At 38.6% G+C, this 13,967-nt stretch overlaps 1 protein-coding gene across 4 annotated transcripts in view; it reads right to left on the reverse strand.

Annotated features, from left to right (window-relative positions):
- Positions 1-2,620: 2,620 nt before the first annotated feature.
- The window catches only part of CSGALNACT2 (chondroitin sulfate N-acetylgalactosaminyltransferase 2), a 46,532-nt gene continuing 35,185 nt past the window's right edge, over positions 2,621-13,967 (reverse strand). For 2 of the 4 annotated variants that reach the window (XM_043596929.1, XM_043596928.1), the window contains 2 exons: positions 9,586-9,667; positions 2,621-4,686 (listed from right to left, as the gene is read on the reverse strand). In XM_043596929.1, the coding sequence (XP_043452864.1) occupies positions 4,394-4,686; positions 9,586-9,667 (375 nt within the window). In that variant the 3' untranslated portion in view covers positions 2,621-4,393. Of the gene's footprint in view, positions 4,687-5,827; positions 5,895-6,051; positions 6,122-9,585; positions 9,668-13,967 lie in introns of those variants that run through there. The other 2 variants (XM_043596930.1, XM_043596931.1) reach the window with 2 other exon arrangements.

Raw genomic sequence — 13,967 nt, forward strand, 5'->3', positions numbered from 1 at the left:
TTTAAAAACAGGTAAAAAAATTTTACTAGGCATTTCAGAAAAGAAGATCTTCAAGTGGCCAATAAGCACATGAAAAGATATCATCTCCCTAGTAATAAACTAATAAAACCAAAATGAGAGAACTGTACATACTCAATAGAGATTAAAGGGTCTAAATTGAAAACATTGAAAATACTATGTTGGGACAATGTGACACAACTGGATTCCTCACACGTGGCTGGCAAGAGTGAGTTATTTGAAAGGACTGAAAAAAATTGGTCAGCCTCTGGCAAGGTTACTCAAGGAAAAACAAAAGGCACAAATAATATCTGGAATGAAAGAAGGGTTATCACTACAGATCCTGTACATATTACAGATACAAGAGGATATTGTAAACAACTTTGTATATTTCATCTAAATTTTCAAATTTATCACTATAAACTCCTAGAAGACTGCACCTTATCTAAAATAACACAATCAAAACTGACTTTAAAAGAAAGAGAAAATCTGAATAGATCCATAATCATTAAATAAATTGAGCCAGTGATCAGAAATCTTCCCAAAAAGAAAACTTCATGGTCATGTGGCTTTCAGGTAGTTCTGTGAAATATTCAAAGAGGAAATAATTCCAGTCTTACAAAACTTTTTTAGAAACAGAAAGAGGAAGACCTATCACTGACTTTATAGGTTAGCATAACCTTAATAATTAACTCATGAACACAGATGAAAAACACCTCAAATATATATACACATAAACACCCATACACACACGATACATACACAGATATGCAAATGAAGTGTGTGTGTGTGCACGCACACACGATAAACTAAATCCAGCAATGCATAATAAGAATAATATATCATGAAAGATTGGAGTTTACCCTAGGAATGCAAGGGTACTTCAGAAAACTGATTAACTTAATTTAACATCTCAAAGATGGAAAAAAACACATATGATCATCTCAACAGATGCAGTAGTATAAAGTAACTTTGTTAACTTGATAAAGGGCATTTATAAAAACACCTTCAGCAAATACCATACTTACTGATGAAACACTTGAGAGTGTTCCCCTTGAAATCAGAAACATGGGCAGGAAGTCCACTATTATCACCTCCAGTCAACACTGCACAACAAATCCCAACAAGCACAGTAAGACACGGAAAATACATAAAAACTGAAAAGAAACAAAACTTTTACTACTCATAGAGATATGATTGCATAACAGAAAAATATGAAGCCAGAAATACATCACTAGAATTAAGTGTTTTTGGCAAGGTTGCTGAACACAAGAATCAATTGGGTTTCTAAGCACCAGCAATAGACAATAAAAAAAGAAAAAAGATAGTTACAATGGCATAAAAAATGCAAAGTATCTAGGAAAAATCTATAAAATAATACATGTAAACCCACTGTGTGAAAAAGTATAAAATTTAATTGAAAGACAATAAAGACCTAAATAGATATGTCGTGTTCAAGGACTGGAAGACTCCGTATCATAAAGATGTGAAATGTCCCCAAGGTGATCTTAGAGATTCAATGAAATACCAATCAAATTCATGAAAGTTTTGTGAAACTTAACTAGCTTATTCTAAAATTTATATGAAAATACCAGGGCCACAAATAGCTACGACAATTGTTAAGAGTGGGCAAGTGGACTAGCTCTTAGAAATACTGATTTCTTATAAAGTTATAGTAATTTAGGCCATGATGTAAGGGTATGGTGATGGACAGAAAGCCTAATTGAACAGAGAGAGCCCAGAACCAGAACTCTCCATGTATGGAGATCTGATGGATGGGAGTGGTTCTGCAGATCAGTGGGTAAAATATGGACTATATTGTAAGGTGATGCTGGAAAAAGTGTAATACAATCCTTACCTCACGGCACATATAAAAAGCTCTTCCAGTTAGGTTAAAGACCTAACTAGGAAAAGCAAAGCTATATATGAGGTATTCAGAAGACAATATAGAACAATAGCTTTACGCCCTCTTTCCTTAATATAAGGTTATAAATCAATAATAAAAAGTAGAATCCATAAAGGGAAAAAATAGTCACATTAAAGTTAATTTTTATTAATGAAAAAGTACCATCAAGAATGGGAAAAAACAAGCCACATCCTGGGAGGAGATAGTTAACCAATAAGAACTGGTTATGTGATGAATTCCTATGAACTGATAGAAATGGGCAAAAAGACTGAAATGCAAACTGTAATTATAATTCATGCCTAAGGCCTACTAGATTAGCAAGAATTAATAAACCTAACAAAATTATTGCCAAGGATGCAAAATGAACTGTCTCACAGCTGAAGATAGTCCACTTTGGAAAGGAAACAGAATGTACACACAACTGATGACCCAACATTATAACTAAAGAAATTCTTGTACACTGACACATATATAGTCGGGAAAACTAAGAAAAACAAGTGAAAAATTATCACAGAAATCAGAATGGCTACTATTATGGGGGGTGAGGGTGTGTGATTAAGAAGGGGCACACAGAGGCCTTTCACTGACAATGTTCTTTATCTCACTCTGGGTAGCTGTTTGCTTTATTACTCTTTAAATTACACAATTACATGTTATATTCTTTTCTGTATTTATGGTATTTTGCAACAGAAAAAAATTATCACATTTTCTTTTAAATTTTGATAATAAAATACTTTATTGGTACCATTTAATGTCAAAGCCACAGTGTGTTTCCATTGCTTAGCTTCCATTTTTAAATTAAAGGCTAGTTTTTTTAAAAAAGGAGAAAAGGTAAAATCACTTGATTCTGTCAAAAAACAAGATGCAACTTACCTTCACAAATAATTAGGTTCTCTCAGTTTAAATACCAAAATTCACTGGTCTTCATAATAAATAACTGTATATAAAGGAGACAATGGCCTAATAATTCTGTAGAGAACATTTTACACATCTTAAAAAAAAAGCCTAAATGCTACCCAACTTAAAACTTGTAAGAATAATTCATAAGAGTTACTGTAAAATGAATTCATGTAGCACCAAGAAATTTGGAATTTATATTTCAGATGATATGATTTACTGAGTAAAAAGTAATGACTTTTTCTTCTGTGAATTTTCAGGGGTTTATATACAAAATAGGAAGGATACAATATTGGTCCCTTTTAAAAGCCAAATCAAAATCTATGCATGCCTTTCACCTTATCTCCAATTTCTGGATCTAGCAATTGACCGTATGGTAAAAGGTCCATGTGTGATAAATAACATAGTACAATCCTATCTGAATATAACTTCTTATGCATCTTGTCTCATTAACATAATTTATACCTCAAGTAAAACAATATTCTATCTGCAAACAATACATTTCTCTAAAATATTCTGTAATTCAGATTTCCATTCAGATTACTTTCCCCTCCACCTCTTTTTGCAAATCAGTGTAATCTATGGTATACCTCATTAAATTGTTTTTCTTCAAGAAACTCTCTTTTAACTCAAAGTAGCATAACATTACAAATACAGATGTAGCATATATTAACATATTAGGGAAAAAAAGGATAATAAATATATACGGATTCAAGCTAAATGAGACAATGCAAAGCAAAAAACACACAAAAGCATGCTATATTCATCTATTCTGAACCACTATAAGAAGGCCCCGGTAGCACCTGGCTCATGTAAACGGATGTTCCCAGATATCACCTGCTCTCCAACATAAGTAAATGTTCTAGTAAAGACATTTCCATGTTTGTTTACTTAAAACAATCCATAGCAACTCTGACTACTAATCCAGAACACGATAACACATTATAGTTTTAATCATGAGTCATAGATTCTAACCTAAGTATTTTCACTATTACTCATTTGTTTAATACCAGACATTCAGGGAGCTAAGCAACATTAAGCGTTTTTATTTATGATTTCTTTTGATTGATTCTGAATTTCAGATGTGTCATTTAGTCATCCTCTGCTTCAGTGAAAAGGTTTCTTCAAGCAACTGACTAAAGGTCTTAACATAAAAGCAGGTTGACTCAGTGGTCAGCAGGTGAAGAACCCTTGTCCACACAATCCCTCCATAACACTCTGTCCTCTGTGCAGGACTGGATGCTCCTGACCCACCCTGATCACAACACATTCCATCCCTCAACCCAGATGCAACCCGGGCACATCAGAACATGGGTGCAGGGTAGAAACGACCTCAAAACTACTTTTGGGGCAAACACCAGATTTCAATTTGTCAGTGATTCCAAAGTATGGTATTCTCACAAAACAGGCTTTGCACTGAAACACTTGCTTTTTCTTCCCATATCAAGTTAAACTGCTTAAAGTAAAGTAATGCCAGAAAGAACACAAAAAATAAGCATGTCTTCTCTGAAAGAGGCACTGCATCTGGAATTGGAATTAAGGCTAAAAAAATAGTGCTGGTTTGTGGTTCAGACTAGTGTGCCAATGATGACATTAACCAACAGCTTCACTATTTGTCCTGTATGCCTGTTTGTGAAGATGGGTCTCTATTTCCTCCCTGAAGACCAGCATTCCCAGGTGCGAGTGAGAGGCCTCGTTCATGGCTTTGGACTGGATGCACATACGGTACTGCTCGGGGGTCAATTCATCAGCACAGCGTTTCTCATGCCAGAGGTGGAAAAGACCAGGAACCGGAGTCCGAATCACAATCAGGTCACCATGTAAGTATTTTCGATAAAGATGAACATCTTCTCCACCCCAACCTTTTACTTCCATGTCGAATCCACCTGCAGGATTAAAATGGACACTGTACGTAACTGACAGCTAGAGCACAGTCAGACCTGATAAGGATCAAGATGTTCTGCTTCAAATGACATGGCATGGTATAGCCTAAAGACACCTCACGGAGAAGACTGACATCCTGGTTTGGAAGTCAGTTAGGAGCAGACATCTAGGAGCGCAGGGTCTGTTGTCGAGAGTATCAAAATGAGATTAAATATTTGAGAATGCTTTGTAAATGTCAAAGTTATACAGAAAATCTGGAGAAAATCAAAGGAGAAGGAAATATAAATCACCCATAATCTCACCACCCTTATTATAATTAACATAATTATCCTTTGAGACGTAAGTTTTTCTGGGTCACAGAAAATTTTCCAGAGGAGAAAAGAGAAGAAATGTCTAAGCTGAACATATACATTTGAGAATGGGCACACAGATGATTTAAAGCCATAGGAATGGATGAAATTACTGAAGGAGTTTAGAAAGAAAATAGGGCTCGGGTCTAAATCCTAAGTAAGTAATGCCAACATCTGTAGGTTAAACATGCAGAGAAAGATAAGTCAGCAAGAGTCTGACAAATGGCACCAGAGGATGGAGAAAATTCTGGAGATCAAGCTATCAGAGTAGTCAAACGAAGAAAGTGTCGTGAAGGAGAAATGGTCATGTGTGTGCTGCTCAGTTAAGAACTTAAAAAGACCCAGGTAGACCTGGAAACATACATGTTATTTATAATCTTACCTACTAGAACAATTCTGATGCAGTGATGGGGCAAATGGATAACTGGAATGGGTAAACACATGAAACAGGAGAAAAAGTTGAGACTATTTTCAAACTGGCTTAAGCTGAACAATGAACTTTCTAAAGAAGCATGGAGAACATAAACCATTTGGAGTTTTCTGAAAAACTAGAAAAGATTCTTAAAAACTGAAAACAAACTAATTCTTTAGGAGCTAGGTTTCCAAATTATGTCTTCTGTCAAATAATTATATGCCACTTTATTTCACCCTTGAAGGATGACAATAATCCTGAGCTCTCTGAAAAGTATTACTTTAAATAGTCACAGCCTTACTAATAAACACTATGTATAATATGTCTTGGTTTTTCTTCCTTGTAGATATCAGTTGTTCAAATATTAGAGATGGTGTAGATACTTAACATAAATGGGAGACTTCCAGTTTCTGGTCCAGCACAAACAGAGCTTAGAAGTCATTTCATCCTACCAAAAAGTAAAAAAAAAAAAAAAAAACAAACTGAAAAATGTACAACTCTTCTCAGATCCCTCAGAGAAATAAGGTCACAGAGCAAATGGCTACCTCCAAATTGGAGAGACAGGCAGGTAAAACAGAATCACAAGTATCAGAGCAGAAACCTACCAATAGAAATCTCCAGGGGAACCAGTACTGGGGTAAGGTGGCGGTGGGCAGAGTGGGGTGGAAATCTGAACTGTAAAAGACAGAGAGTTGAAAATTTCAGGCGGCCCAGTCATAGGAAGGTCCCTATACTCCTTTAGGAGCTCTAGCAAAACTGTGACGACTGGAGCAAAATCCCCTAGTGCTTTCAGCAGGGCAGTGGAAAGTGATCATTTTGAAACAAGCCAGAGAGAACACTTTATTCTTCTTAACAAAACCTGCCATTAGGAGAAACTATTTTACCTGAGTCGAATCTACCTGGGGGAAGGACATACCCAACTCTAGCCCACTCTATCCATCCTGTTCCACCTTAGGTTGGGGCAGTGTCTGAGAAACACTTGTGAAGACATATAATCTCACTTTAAGGACTGAGGCCTAATCACAGGTATATAGAATGCTTCCTCTTTTCCTACACTTCACCACCGATTACTAAAGGCCTTGCCCAATACATTACGTTCAGCTATGAAGAGAAAATGAGGCATACTAAAAGACAAAAAACAATTGAAGACATAGAGCAAGTATCAGAACCAGACTCAGATATGGCAGGGGTATTGAAATTATCAGCCTGGGAATTTAAAACAACTAATTGATATGCTAAGGACTCTATTGGGAAAAGCAAGAACAGATGGGTAATGTAAGCAGACTGAGAGCTTCTAAGAAAGAATAGAAAAGAAATGCTAAAGATAAACAATGTAACAAAGGAAGAATGCCTTTGTACTGGCTGAGGACAGAATCTCTGAGCTTGAGGACACACCAATAGAAACTTCCAAAACTGAAAAGGCAAACCCAAAGAAGACTGGGGGAAAAAACAGATCAGAACAGAATTTCTAAGAACTGTGGGACAACCACAAAAGGTATAACGTATGTATAATGGGAATATCAGAAGGCGAGGAAAGGGAGAAAGGAATAGAAGCTCCACAATGAAAGAGGCCAAATTCCAAACAAGTGCTGAGAGGATTGGGACTCCCTTTCTCATCTAGCTTATAGTTATAAGGTAGACGCTCCATTCCAGAAGGGAGTGGGACTGCTCTTCCCCTACCCCATAAGGTAGGGATGCCACTCTGAGAGAAGGGTGCCACTGTCTTCAACCCCAACCCCCCCCCCCCCACCCCGGGAGGAGAGGCTCAGACATTTTTTCCCCAGGGGAGCAGGCAGTACATGAGAACAAACTGCTTCAAAGCTCGACCCCAAAGAAACTGACTTTATTTGAAACAGTGTGCAGAAGTTCAAGCCTAACAGGGCTCTTGAAAATAATGGAGATTTTGGTGGTAAGCAATTCAGAGGAAGCTGATAGCTCCATTAGAGCAATAAGCTAAAACGTAGGCCAGTTAGTTTACTGGAGAGAAACAGGGAAAGAGACAGCTAAGAAGAGCCCTTTTGAGGTCTGAACAAAAAAGATTTGCCTCAAAAACTACCTTGCAAAAGGGTTCAATTTAACTGGGTCAGACTGTGGAGCAATTTATGCCCCAGAGCCCTGTCAAAAACAAGAGTGCAAACCAGTGAGCAATTAGTGGAATCTAACAGATGGGAGTTACCAACAGAGGCACAGAAAAAGTAAAAGAGAGCTCTACTAAATTCATGTCATCCCAGGGTGACTGTGCACATGCCCTAAGGAGTGACAGGAGAGGCTTCATATTGCTGGGGGGTGGAGGGAGGGTGGGGAGTTAAAATTCATTAACATAGTAAAGCCAAGTCAATAAATAAACAAGCAGAAAACAGAACAAAAAACAAGCCCTGGAGGCAGGGGGGAATTCAATATCCAGACTTGCCACAATAGATTAACTAAGATGTTCAGTTTGCAAGAAAGAAATTAGGAGGCATGTTAATAAACAGAAAAGTGTGACCTGTATACCAGAAAAAAAGTAGGCAACAGAAACTGTGAGAGGGCCTAGATGTTGGTTTTTACAAAAATTCCAAAACAACCATTATAAGTATGTTCAAAGAATTAAAGAAATCATACTTAAAGAGAAGGTAAGATAACAATGTCTCATCAAATGGGGAATATTAATTTGATGGGGAAATCATACATATATATAACACATATATAGATATGTATATATAGAGAGAGAGACCGAGAGTGCCAAATGGAAATTCTGGAGTTAAAAAAGTACAATTTAAATAAAAAACTCATTAGAGCAGCTCAACAGAAGATCTGATCTAACAAAGAATCAACAAACTTGAAGACAGATCAACTGCGATTATGTAATCCAAAGAACAGAGAAAAAAAGAATGATGAAAAATGAACAATCCCAGAGAAATGTGGGATACCGTTAACTGCACCAACACAGATCAAACAGGAATATGAAGAGAAAATAATGAGAAAGGAGCAGTGAGAAGTAACACAGGTTAGAAGGCAATGATGTATACTCCCTGTTTTATTAAGCCAGAAGTAAGGGAAAAGGGCATTAGTTTCATTTAATAGTCTTTTCATTGCTATTTGCTGATTTTCCATGATTCAAATGTTACAATAATAAAGAGACAAGGTGGAGGAATTTCCAAAACAAATGCATGATTATAAAAATGAATGTCAGACAGACCTAAAAAGTACATAAAATATATTCTATTATAAAAAAAAAAAAAAAATATATATATATATATATATATATATATATATATATACATATATAAGAGAGAGAGAGAGAGAGAGAGAGAGAGAGAGAAGGAGAGAGGGAGGGAAAGCGAGCGTGCACAGGAGGGGGAGAGACAGAAACCCAAGCAGGCTCTGCATTGTCAGCACGGAGCCTGATGTAGGGCTCAAACTCACGAAGTAAGATCATGACCTGAGCTGATATCAAGAGTCAGACAATTCACTGACTGAGCCACCCAAGTGCCCCTTCAGCCTGCTTTCTTAAACTGTACTCTGACAATCTATTTTTTGCTGGGTAAGGCTGAAGCCAGAGTGGGGGCAGGGGGCTTAGACCAGATTCTTCAGGGTCATCTCTGGCTTCAAGGAATGCATGATTAAGCCAGTGACTCTAAGTCCCCCACTCTAACTTCAATCAGAGCTAGAAAGACCAGTTGTCTTTTCATTTGTTTTTTGAATACTAGGATTTTCATAAGAGTTAACAGATAATTAAAGAGGGGTTTCATCTCTAAATAAAAAAATGCCAAAGCCCCTGGACTAGATACTCTAATATTACTTCCAGATGTAATAATCCATGAGCACAGCACCAAAGTTATGTAGAGATCTTTTGTAAGAGCATTCAAAACAACTGCAAATATTGGTAACAAGACAAACCGATGTTTTTAAAAACCAGTGTTTGATTTTCAAGAAACAAGTAAATATTCTGTTACACCTTCATCTTTATGATCTCATTTTTGCCACTCAGAGACATTATTATAAACTTTGCCTTTCACATCTCCAGACTCCTCTTTTTAGCCAATCTCAGACATTCATAATTTAATAGGAAAACACTCGATTCTCAGACCTTTAGAAAATGCCATAAGGCCCTACAGTAAACATGTATAGTCCTATTCTTAAATGTAAGATACACTTACCAATGGTCAGGAAATCTGATCGATACTGACAAGTCATTCCAAAGCCAAAATCTCGCCAAAAGCCAGAATCCTTTTTGTGAACCTTTGGTTAAAAAAAAAAAAAAAAATCAATTTAATCCCTCCAGACCTAGGTGTCAATCAACAATGAAAAAAATTAAGATATTTTCCAAATAATAATTTTTCCTATCGCTTATGTGACTGAAAATGGATCACATGCATTTATATTATTAAATCCTTACAAAACCAACAAAAAAAACAGTACTCTACATGAGCAAAGGATTCTTGCCATATTTAATTTACCCGAATTCAAGCCCTTACAAGGTGCAAGCTGGTTACTGGTAAACAGTATGGTGTCTGAGCTCAAAGGAGCTTACATTCTATTCTGGGAGGGTAACAGTTGCACAAACACATACTGTAATACAATATAATTACTTCTACACAGATCTTATTTGGTGCCTACTCAGCATTTATTCCTTGCCCCTTTCCTGACTGTACACACTTTTGCTCTGGTAATTCTCTGGCCTCATGTAGCCCATGAGCTTCAGGGAAGCTCCTTCCACCTGCGGCTTCAGACTGGGCCATGACTACTCTTTACCAGTGGCACACTGTCACCCCACTAACTGGAGGAACTGGTTCACTAACAGGAATCAGACAAAATTCAGGACAACATGGTAAAAGAAGAGGGTTGTTGGGAACTCTGGAAGACAAAGCCCCTTCGTTCCTCCGAGAGAGCTACTAGAAAAGACGCTTGCTCTTTTTGAATGGTATAGGGCAGGAGTCAGCAAACTACAGCCTCCAGGCTAAATCTGGCCTGCTGCCTGTTTCTGAAAATAATTTCATCGGAATATAGCCACACTCATTTGCTTACAAACTGTCTATGCATATTTTCATGGTACAGTGGCATAGCTGAGTAGTTGCAATAGGAATTTAACTGTATGGTCCGGAAAGCCCAAGATATTTTCTACATGGCTCTTTACAGAGTAAGTCTGACAACGCCTCAAGTAGGGGTGGACATGAAGCTTGGAACTGCTGCACTCCTTCTCTATCACATGGGAGACCAGTTTTAAAATGAAGCTGTCACCACTAAAGTCCAAGCAGAGAAAGAAAAAGAAAAGCAGGGCTTTGATGATATAGAGCCCCCAGAATCAAGTAAACGTTGAACCTCGATAAACCTTCTTTTATTCATGCATTCAACAAGTATTTGAATCCATTAGACACAGTACTAGGAGCTGGGACACAGCAGTATGAATAGAGCAGTATGAATAGACTCTGCCATCACAGAGTCTCTGTTTTGATGGAAAGACAGCAAATAAATCTGTATCTCAGGTGGTAACACATGCTAGGAAGAAAAATGCAGTAGGACAATGGGAGAACATGAGAGACAGAAAGCCTATTTTGCCATAAGGGGCTTCTCTGAGGAGATAATGTTTGAGCAGGGACTGTAATGAAATACTGAAGTGAGCTGTGCAAATATCTAAAGGAGATCATTCCAGGTAAAGAGGGTAACATGTACAATGGCTCGGAGGCAGTAAGTGAATGACTAAGGCAAGAGTAGAGAAAACAAGGGCAAGAGCAGAAGAATAAGGCCCTGCAGACAAGAACGGGCTATTAACATTTTAAAAAGATAATTGGTATTACATGATTTTTGTATGTATATGGTAATGATCCATAAGAGGCAAATGTTAGGATAGGAGACAGTGAAGGATGGTGGGGACGGGAGTCCTTGTTTAGGCATGAGGGATAAGCTCTAGTTCAACAGAAAAGGACAGGCTAGACTTAGGAGGGGTCACGGGGAATTTGTCCACTGGGAATGGGGAGAGGCTGAGAGATCTCATGACAGAGTAAAGAAGAATGTCTGACCACTCCTCTAAGTGAAAAATGAAGCAAGATATTTGGAGAGGGAGGAGTGGTGAGGAGTGCTGGGAGGCACGAGAAGGACAGTGTGGCTGGCTTGGAGGACAGACAGCAGGTAGACTATGGTCAGGAGCAGAATGTTAGGGCAGCCATGGAACCCTGAGGCCTATGGTCATATATTTAAAGCAATGGCCCTATAGTGGGGCTGTGTTTCTTGCCCTCCACATTCACTGCTCAGGGGCCTGGGTGAAAGTTGCCCTTAACCAGGCTGGGGTTTTAAGAGAAAACATTGGGAGGAGGGATGAAGGAGGTGAGTATAACAAGAAGGCTATGGATAATGACTGACTATGGAGTCTGAGTTGGGTAAGGAGAGATGTAAGGATACGGACATGAGGAGGATGACAGAAAAGAAAGATCTCATCCAGCGTGCAGGGTTCTGAAACAGCTTTCTAGAAGAAATGAAGTTGGAGCTGGGATCTGAGAGAGAAGCAGGAGTTAGCCAAGTGAAAGTTGCAGACAAAAGAACAGGTTGTGCAAAGATCCAGAGATGGGAAAGAGCACTGTGGGTGAAGCATGGTGGGACCACATGAGAGACAGAAGTAGAAGTGACCACAAATCTAGGCCAGGGCTCAGCAAACGTCTGCAACACAATGGGCAGTAAATATTTTGGGCTCTGCAGAACACAGAGGTCTGTCACAACCATTCAACTTTGCCACTGTAGTGTGAAAGCTGTCATTGACAATAAGTAACCAAATGAGCATGCTGTGTTCCAATAAACTTTATTTATGGCCACTGAAATTTGTATTTCATATCATTTTCATCTGCCATGAAGTATTATTTCAAAAATATTTTCCAACCACTCTTCACCCCTGGGCCAGAGAAAATTAGGCAGCAGGCTGTTTTGGGCAGCAGGTTGTAGACTGCTGACCCCTGGTTTAAGGGATCCACAGGCCTCATCAGAAAGAATGGGGTACCTGGTCACATGTTTTGGCTTTTTCCTAATGGCAATGGAAATTTCCCTGAAGAGTCAGGGCAGAAGGAGTAACGGGGTCAGATGACATTTTTGAAAGATCACTCTGGTTACAGTGTAGAGAAGAGATATAAAAGGGGACAAGAAGGGAGGCTGGTTAAAGAGGCACCAGTTATAATCTAGGAATGGGAAGCCTAGTTTTAGACTATCATGGTATGTTCAGAAAGAAAAAATTGCATGGAGGTAAAAAAGATTGAGTACAAAAACTGACAAGTTAGCAAGTGACTAAATGGGCAGGAGTAAGGGTGAGAGGGAAGGATCAACCAAGAGTGACAGCAGGCTGCTGTCCTGAACAATGGTAGTACCATCCCCCAAGAGTGGGGGCACTAGGGAAAGGGCTAGCCCAGAGCAGAACAATGCAGAGCTGGGTTCTGGATATAATGAATGCGAGTGATCTGTAAGCCACATGGGAATTACTGCTTATATCTATAGAGGAGGCAAATCTCGAGGGGAGTGAGGAGAGTCTGAAAAAGCTGCTGTGTGGAATAGGAGAACCGGCTGAACAGAACAAGGCAGCAACTGAGGACTCAGCTTAAGTTGGAGCTAATACGTGAGGTATGCATTTTCCTTCTTTCTTTCTTTCTTTTTTTTTTTTTTTGCAGGAGAGGGGCTTCTTCCCCTTCTAGAATGTAAAGCTCCTAGACAGCAGGAATTTTTGTTGATTTTGATCACTGCCATATCTGTAGCACCTAGAACAACATGTGGCACATGGTAGGCTCTCAATAAACATTGGTTAAATGAATAAATAAATTTATAGAGGCATAATTTCTGTGGCAAAACCAGGCTCTAATATTCTTATCTCCTTAGTCAAAACAAAAGTATTAAAACAAAACACTCACTTTGACATTTCTACTCCATGACAATTCTGATTTTACAAATATTATGACTTCCTTTATAACTTAACTTTTAAAAATCTCCAGTTATCAGATTCGGGGAAAGAAGTCATTGGTTTTGTTTGATTTTTAAACCACCACATTTCCACTGTCAATAATCCCTGGTTATTCATATTTTATTTTTATCTGTCCCTCTCCTAAGCATGTGGGGGACATAGCTATCCACATTATAACCTGTATCTCTAGCCCTCAGTGCCTCACAGGCTGCCAGGTTCAAGAATCCATGTGGCAACCTGACACCTTCCCTTGAGGATCTAATCGACCAACATGTTCAGGTTGACCTCTTTCTCTCTCCTCTTGCCATTCTTGTCTTTTTCCTACTCCTCACATCTTGTCCACCAGCAAGTTCTGTCAGCCAAATCACACCCAAATCGTTCTCCACAATCACCATCCTTACTCAAGCCACAGTCACCTCCCTGGTCCGCTGCAAAAGCCCAACTGGCTCTTTGCAGCAGGAGCCACACACAATCCATTCTCCATAGAATCAAAACCCTCCCAAGGCTTTCTATCACACTTAGCCTAAACTCCTTAGTGTTAACAAGCTCTACGTGACTGGCTCAGCTTTGTGCCCTACTGCCCACTGTGCTCCAGCCGCCTTAGGAAAC

This window comes from Prionailurus bengalensis, chromosome D2 (genome assembly GCF_016509475.1).
Source record: "Prionailurus bengalensis isolate Pbe53 chromosome D2, Fcat_Pben_1.1_paternal_pri, whole genome shotgun sequence".
Taxonomy (NCBI): Eukaryota; Metazoa; Chordata; class Mammalia; order Carnivora; family Felidae; genus Prionailurus; species Prionailurus bengalensis.